Source organism: Sturnus vulgaris, chromosome 6 (assembly GCF_052056855.1).
Source record: "Sturnus vulgaris isolate bStuVul1 chromosome 6, bStuVul1.hap1, whole genome shotgun sequence".
NCBI classification, from domain to species: Eukaryota; Metazoa; Chordata; class Aves; order Passeriformes; family Sturnidae; genus Sturnus; species Sturnus vulgaris.
In genome coordinates, this window is record NC_142248.1 from 43,415,129 (window position 1) to 43,423,295 (window position 8,167).

At 47.2% G+C, this 8,167-nt stretch overlaps 1 protein-coding gene across 1 annotated transcript in view; it reads left to right on the forward strand.

Moving 5' to 3' along the window:
- The window catches only part of RTN1 (reticulon 1), a 114,738-nt gene that overhangs the window by 65,074 nt on the left and 41,497 nt on the right, over nucleotides 1–8,167 (forward strand). Inside the window, exons 2-3 of the mRNA XM_014871392.2 lie at nucleotides 626–1,363; nucleotides 3,857–4,639. Of these exons, the coding sequence (XP_014726878.2) occupies nucleotides 626–1,363; nucleotides 3,857–4,639 (1,521 nt within the window). The remainder of the gene's footprint in view (nucleotides 1–625; nucleotides 1,364–3,856; nucleotides 4,640–8,167) is intronic.

Consider the following 8,167-nt stretch of genomic DNA (forward strand, 5'->3'; position numbering starts at 1 on the left):
TGATGCTCTTGGGCTACAGCTTTCTGAACATGTGGAAATCACTAAATGAGGATGTTGAGTCGCTGCCTAGGTGTTTTTCACAAATTTAGGGTGGCTATTCTTAAGACAAAATGTAATCTAAATCTGCTTGCCAGCTTTCCTCTCTCAGTTTCTGCCCAGCAGAATCTTTTTTACAATGAAAAGTTTCCTTAGGGTGAAATTCCTCCAGTTCTATGCATTTAAAAAGAACTATTGGTTTAGTATTGGACATTAGATTTCTTTTAAGGATATTGGATACTGAGCCCCTGGGTTGGATTGTGAGGGATGTTGTGAGGTTGCAGTCACAGGAAGTTTTTATTTACAGGCTGAGCAAACATTGGCCAGGAATGCTTAGTTACTATCAGGATCCTTATAGCTATTTTAAGATGGAACAGCAGCTGGAAGCCTTGTGTGACAGATGTGCCACTATATTGCCCAAAGGTATAGAAAGAGACAGCCCCCAAGAGCTTGCAAGCAAAGTCAAGTCTGGTTCACAAACCAAATCTAAAATCATCAGGGGATGAGTGTGGCTTTGCAGAAAGCTGGATGCAGAAAGCATGCAGGCATCTGTGTCTTACTGTGCCTCGTTTTTGTGTGTTTGCTTCAGGTGTCACAGGCTCGTCACATCTCTTTGACTACGGCTCCACCGCCAACGGAGGGGACAACTCCTTCTACACCTCCCTGATCTCTGATGTCCACTACACCACCCCACGGGACTCCACCTATTTCACAGGCATCTATCAGCAGGAAAACACCCCCATTCCCTGTTCAGGCAGCACAGAGGGGTTTAACGCTCTGGGGCATCCTGTTCAAGATGTGACTGGGTTTGAGTCCCGTGGCTTGTTTAGCTCAGACTCGGGAATAGAGATGACTCCTGCAGAGTCTACTGAAGTCGACAAAACATTAGCAGATCCCATGAAAGTAGAAGCTTACAAATACATGGACATGAGTAGATCAGAAGAAATAAAGTACCAAGAAAAACATGACTCTGACTCAGAAGATGAGAGCCCAGGCCTTAGTGATAAATACCGGGGAACACCCGCGGGGTCCAGCCACGCCGCTGAACCTCCACGGACGCCTTCGGAGAGCACAGAGGCAGCCAAGGAACAAGACCTGCTGGAAGACAGAAAGTTTGGGGCTCAGCACAGTCCCTCCGTGGCTACAGCCCCCATCAAGATCACACTCACTGAGACAGAAAGCACCAAGGAAGCTGCCAGCAAAGAGCCGAGCCCGACTCAGCCGGACGCGGGCCTGAAGCCGAGCCATGAGGCCGTGCCAACGGTGACGGTGTCGGAGCCGGAGGATGACAGCCCAGGATCTGTCACACCACCCTCCTCTGGCACAGGTAATGCTGGTGTTGGTGCAGACCACTGAGGGTTTTGCTATTCATGAAGTGGTTGCAATTGTACCCTGCACTTTGGAGAGTTACCATGGGTTTTTGGGGTGAGTGTAACGGGGTGTGAGAGGACGTTGAGGAGTCTCCATGCTGGAGGTGTTTGTGCTGTTAAAAAGGACTAAAGTTCTGTGACAGAAAACAGAATTTTTAGACTGAAAATTAAATTTCAGTGTCCTGGATCAAAACCCTTTAACAATGAACATTTGACAATTGAAGTTTCCCAAGCTGAAACTTCCATTGCTTCAATTTCGTTTAGAAGCATTAAAAACAACCAACTAGAATTTCCTTAAAATAGCAGTCTGGCACCCACAGATTATCCCTTGGAGAAATATTCGATTCCTACAGAAAAGTGAGGGAGCATTTATGCATTTCCACATAGGAAAAGGAGATAGAGTCCACCACAGCTGTGAATTTATTCTGCCTGCATCAGCCAGAAACTTTAATGAATAGACTTTAGAGCCACATTTTTCTTCTTTTATTTGACTGAGTGAAATCACACACTGCTCCTGAGACATGCCACTGTTCATCGATTTACACTTTTTGCTACAAGGTAATTAAGGACTTCAGGCACTGTTACTTATTCAGTCCTGGTGACTGTTCAAGGCTGCCTTGGGGATGCTTGGTGTCTGTATCCCACCAAAACTGCTTATCCATGGTGTTAAGGAAAGAAGGCAGCATCTTCTTCTAGAGGCTGGCTCCCAAGGGGTGTTTCCTCTGGATTTTCCCCCCTTTCCTGCAGCTGGGAATGTTGCATGCCCAGACTCCACATTCATAAGTGATGAAGAAATTTAAAACCTGCCCTTGCTATTCCCACGCAGTGACCCAGCAAAGTCGTGGCTCCTCGGTACCCCTCAAGCGTTCTGGCAAGGCTGCCACTCACCCCCTGCTTGGATCAAGACTTTTGAAAACGTTTTGCTTTTAATCTCTGGCCCTCATCTTTCTGGGGAAGGAAGATGAGGTCTGATGAGGCTGAAAGGCCGTGGGTATTTATCCACTTCCCAGAGCCTGCGGTAAATGTGACACCCTGCTGCTGGCCACAAAGGACTGTTTTATTCACAAGGTGAATGCCAGGGCTGGGAGTTACACACTGCCAGCACAGGGAGGAGTGGGGTGAAGCCCGGGGAAGGCGCGTTGCTGTGCTACGAGGGCTGGAAGTCACATGCCTGCTTGGACTGGTGCCGGATCCAGTCCTGGCTCAGGGAGAAAATGCTCACATGTGATGATGCAGGAGAGCAGCACAGCTTCCTGCAGCCAAGGAAGGATGCAAGAGCTCCCAAGGCACCAAAAAATTCCCAGCATCCACACAGGAGTGCGTTGCAACAGTGCCAGGGCCTTAATCCTGTCTGCAGCCACAATTTGGGGTGCAGAAGGACTTTCTTGTGTCATCTCTGACCACGGGGCTGGAAACCTTCCTCCACTCCACTGTGGTACCCAACCCTGTGCATACCTGCAGGCACTGTCCTGTCATGGACCTCTTCACCAGCATCCACTGGAGAAAACTTGGGGATTTATTTTTATTGACTCCTCACAACCTGCAGTGCCACTTAGTGACCCCATCACATTAATAATGACTTTAAATTAGGGAATGAACACTCAGGATTCCAGAGGACAAATTTCCATGTGTGCTTGATGGCTGTTTCCATGTGACTGGGGAACTGCAGTCAGAAAATACAGACTAGGTTGCTAATATTTTTGTTTTGTTTCGTTTCAAATCTTGGGTGACGAGAGAGTCATTATTATTGTCAATACAGTTCATAATGATATTAAGAATTACAGTTGAAAAAAGTTGGCTTCATTCTTGGACCCAACTGAGCTAAAAGCAAACAGAATTCACCACCCACACCCTGAGAAAAAAACAAAACCCAAATTAATATAAAAACAACTAGTCAACCAAACAACAACAACAAACAAACAAAAAACCCAAACAAACAAAAAAAACCAAAAAAATAAGAGAGAGAATATTTTCTGATCTTAAATTTTATCACATCTGAAAGTCAAAGTTTGGCAAAACTACAGGATTAGCAGAACCCACCAGCCACATGTGAATACTTGTGCCCCAGAACAGACGAGTATCTGTTGGTGGCAGTCTGATGCTGTCATGTCCTGAGCCTATGTTCGTCTTGACTGATTATTTTCCTGGTGAAAACCACGTTGTTGAGGCACTGGTCAAGCAGTGACCAGCACTGCCTTGTACCTCAGCTTTTTCTTTAGTAAGTGATGCTTCTTTTATAAGGAGCACCTGCACGGGAGATGCTGTATAAGGTCAAGCTGTTATTACTGTTAGTCATCCCAGACTGGGACACTTTGTGCCTGTGCTCCCAGCCCTGCTAGAGAGATACATGCTGCTGTGAAATCTATTGTGTTTGTTCCTTAAGTTGCTAGAAAACAAGATTATTTAATTTTCTTCCTTTTTGTTTGTTTTTTTTTCCTCCTGTACGGCAGAACCATCCGGCTCAGAGTCGCAAGGCAAAGGCAGCCTGTCGGAGGACGAGCTCATCAGTGCCATCAAGGAAGCCAAGAGCTTTTCCTTCGAGCCCCCGGAGGCTCAGCGGTCGCCAGCCCCTCCGGTGGAGAAGCGGGAGCAGCGAGCCAAGCCCGGCCGCCCTCCCGCATCCTCGCACGGCGACCACGAAGCCAGCAGCGCCGAGTCGGGCGACTCGGAGATCGAGCTGGTCTCGGAGGACCCCCTGGCTGCCGAGGAGGTGCTGCACTCCAACTACATGACCTTCAGCCACATCGGGGGGCCCCCTCCATCGCCCGCCTCCCCCTCCATCCAGTACAGCATCCTGCGGGAGGAGCGGGAGGCGGAGCTCGACAGCGAGCTCATCATCGAGTCCTGCGATGCCTCGTCCGCCTCGGAGGAGAGCCCCAAGAGGGAGCAGGACTCCCCCCTGATGAAGCCCAAGGTCATGGACATTATCAAGGAAGAGAACAACTCGCGCACTGACGCCTCGGACTACGAGGCCAGTAAAATGACAGAGAGCAGGATGAACAGGGAAAACCTTGCAGAGTCCTCGTCCTACCTGAAAAGCTCCTTTGTTGCGCCAAAAATAGGCGCTGAGCCCCCGACCTCTGCCGTCAGCACCGAGGAGCTGAAGGAAAGAGTAAATCTGAAGAAACCCATTGAAGAAACTGTTGTTAACCAAAGTAAAGTGTCTTCCAAGGACTTGGGCAAAAAAAGTCCTTTGGCTTCGTTCCTACTGCCGTTTTTAAATAAGCAGAAAGGTAAATGCAGATGTTATGTTGGTTTTTGCAGTGCTGCTGAGAGGAGGGGGAGGGAGAAGTGCCTGTAAGGGGAGATGTCTGAAGTGTGGAGCAGGGGGAGCTGCTGGCACAGAATACCCTCAGGTGGAAGCTGGGCATGCCTGTGACAATCACACATCATCGCTGGCCTGCCCATCCTCTTGGGGAGAAAATCAGTACCAGCAACAATAATTTTTAGGCTTAAGCATAGATACAGGATGGTGCAGTAACCCCAGTACCATAAGGCTGATTTGTACATCAGGCATCTGGAGGACAAAGAGGAACAAATGATCATCTTACCTTTTAGATACTACTTGCCTTGTCCCAGGGAAGAGGTGCAACCAGGGATGTGGTCCTGCACCTCTTAGAAGCGTAAGGATAAAGATTTTCAGGATGCATTTCTGAAAAAAAAAAAAAAAAAATGGAGGAGGAGAGGAGTTGGGTTTGGTGCATCTGGATGTTTCTGGAAGTATTCAAGGCCATGTTGGATTGGGCTTTGGGCAATCTGGTCCAGTGGAAGGTATCCCTGTCTATGGATGTGGTGTTGGAACTGTATAATATTTAAGGTCATTTCCAACCCAAACCATTCAGTGATACTGAAGCTGGTGCAGTTTAAACAAATCTCTCTCATGGTGGCTGACACCCTCTGTTCTTAATAATGAGGATGCTTCCAGTGCAGGGAAGTGAGTGGCTCATCCCAGCTGTGCAGGACTTAGGGGACATCCTGTGTGCTCCTCTGAGATCCCCTTTCTGAATCCAGCAGTGTGAGGAGGAAGGGCAGGACACTTATAGGTGAGCTCAAGTTGTCTGCCCATAATCTCCCTTCAAGGCCAGTGCAGAACCAGCCAGGTCCAGCCTTGCTGTGCCAGGGACTGTGGTCTAACAGGAGCCACCAAACCTTTAGAGAACACTCCAGGTTTTAGTCTCAGCTGGACCCTGAGGACTGAGGGGCAGCGTGTGACACTGCGTGCTGACACTGCCAGGGTCCCTAGAGCCTGTAAGGGTCTTGGGTCACAAACCACTGAGAAAAAAAGGCACTTTATTCTTTGCAAGATGCCAGCTTTAAGTAGCACTTTGTGTACCTGGCTGGTGTGGGAGGGAGGGACACTGGGACTACCCCACACCTGCCCTGCTGCTCCTCTGCCATCCCCACTGCCCACATCTCTTGTCAGATGTGTTGTTTTTAGAACTCAAAGAGCTGCTGCTTCCCTGCAAATAGCTGGATAGAGATTGGAGGAGAGCAAGAATCCTCCCCACCCTGCTTAAAGAGCATCTTTTTCCTCTGTCCACGTTTGTGCAGGCGTGTCCCACATGATGGCCTGGAGATGTGGCAGGCATGTGTGAGTGGCACACATAAAACCCATTTCCTGCGTGCTGTGAACCCAAGCGTGCAGGAAACAGCCTGAACTTGCATGATGTGCTGAGGGCTGCAATATCTGCAGCACAAACAAAATATGTTAATACTGATTCTGAGTGGTAATGCACTAATGACATTAATAGTCTGAATGAGAAATATGTTTGTTGCTTGCAAGTGTGTTTTCCTGGCAGACTCTCAGAGCTCCCAATGTCATGCTGTGCATCTCATCTCCCTCACAAATAGTCTGAGCTCAGACCATTTACTTGCCACTTACCAAATTCCCATTTTTTAGGACTAGAGAAGCCTCTGCCCAAATCCTATAAGCTCTAAATTAATTTTATTTTTTTTAACTTTTAAACACTGCTCCTTCAGTCTAGCATTGGGTCTTTACAAACCCAGTGTGTGTATGCTGTTCTGGACAGAACACTAAAAATTGGATTTGGGAAAGTAGCTGGGGATTATCACATGGGTAGCTAGTGTTCCGCCCCTCAATTTTGATATTTCAGGATCTGTTACAATTTTTAGTCCTCCTTAATCATGCTCAGATTTTTTTAGCTTAAGTTTCATGACTCTCTTTATTTCTGTCATTGCCTAAAGTGATGTTAACATACTTGTTCTCACATGGTGGTCAGAGAAAATCCCTGTGTATGGAGCAGACTTTGTCCTTGTGTCCATGTTTCCTGTCTTTATTCCCCTAGGACAGTAGAGGCAGGAACTTTTGCTCACAGTTACAGGTAATTACTGCTTGGTGGTACAAAGAAGTCTAATTCAGTATGTGCTTTTTCGCTCTCAAGACACCCTGGTGCCTAAGGCAAGGAAAACAAATACATAGAGCCTCTCGAGAGTATTGTTGGTAAAATTTGTGTATCTTTTAGTAGAGCTGATTTCTAGATATGGGAAGGGGGTTTCAAGACAAGAAAGTTTGGATTATGAAGGTTTCAGTTTACAATGCCTTCCAGTCACGGGTGTGTTGCTATATTTGGGCAATATTTAAATTGTTGTTAAATGTGGTATATGGGATTCTCCCTCTCTCCTGGGAAAGGAGAGATGGTTCCTCACTCAGAGAATCCACATGAAACCCACAAGAAATCCCCATGAAAGCCATCACTTTATCAGTTACCAGAGGTGAATTGAGGGATGTGTTAACGAGCATCCCCATGGGTCCTCCCAAGACACATTGGCTGGTAGGGAAATGATGTGACAGAGGACATCCACTGGGACAGTCACTGCTTTCATTGCATCATTTTGAGGTCTTGGCAGAGCTTGACATCACTGCATCACATTTGTACCATGTGCCAACTCAGAGGCACCTGGCAGGCATTTGGCACTGGCCACACTCAGCCAAAGTGACGAGGGCAGGGGGAGCAGTGGCAGTGACACATGGCAGAGGTGCAGCAGAGTGATGTCACCCAAAGCAGAAACAGTCATCATTCACTAATCAAGAGAATTATCTTAGTCATAGTTATCTATCATTAAGACAATACTAACAAGATGCAATTATGTACTTTTTAAATATAGAAATCAGAAAAACCTTGATTGTATTCTATTACTTACTCGTTACACAAGATCAAATGAAGCTGTTAACACACCTGGCTGCGTTTTAGACACCCCTCTGTAGATCCTTCTGTGGCCCTTGGCCAGCTCATAGCGAGGTATATGTCATTTAAAAACAACTAGTTTCAATGTAAGCCTTACACAGCATGGTACTGTAATCCCACCAGGTGTTTTTTCACCCCTATCCATGGTTTTAGTGTATTTTGCACTGCTCATCAGAAGAGTTTGCTCTGAGCTGGAGAGACAAAAATTAATTTTGAGCGCAGGAAAGGCATGGAGAGGCTGTGCAAAGGAAAAAGCCCAGATTTCAACCCAACCCCAGCAAGAGTCTTGCTGGTTGTGTTGCTGCCAGCCTGTGGGCTCTGGACCTCTCTGTTGTGTCTGCTGGGCATGCTGACACCACGGCCATGGCCCTGAAAAACAAGGTGGAGCACAGCAAGTGCATGTGTGGTTTTGCACAGTGATCTCTGCTTAACGTCTATTGCCATCCAGTGGCAATAACAAAAATGGGCAGTGATTTCCCACCTCCATTTTGCTGGAGCTGTCAGGATTTGATGGAGTGGAGCTGTTCCCACACTGTTGATCACCAAGCAGCCTCT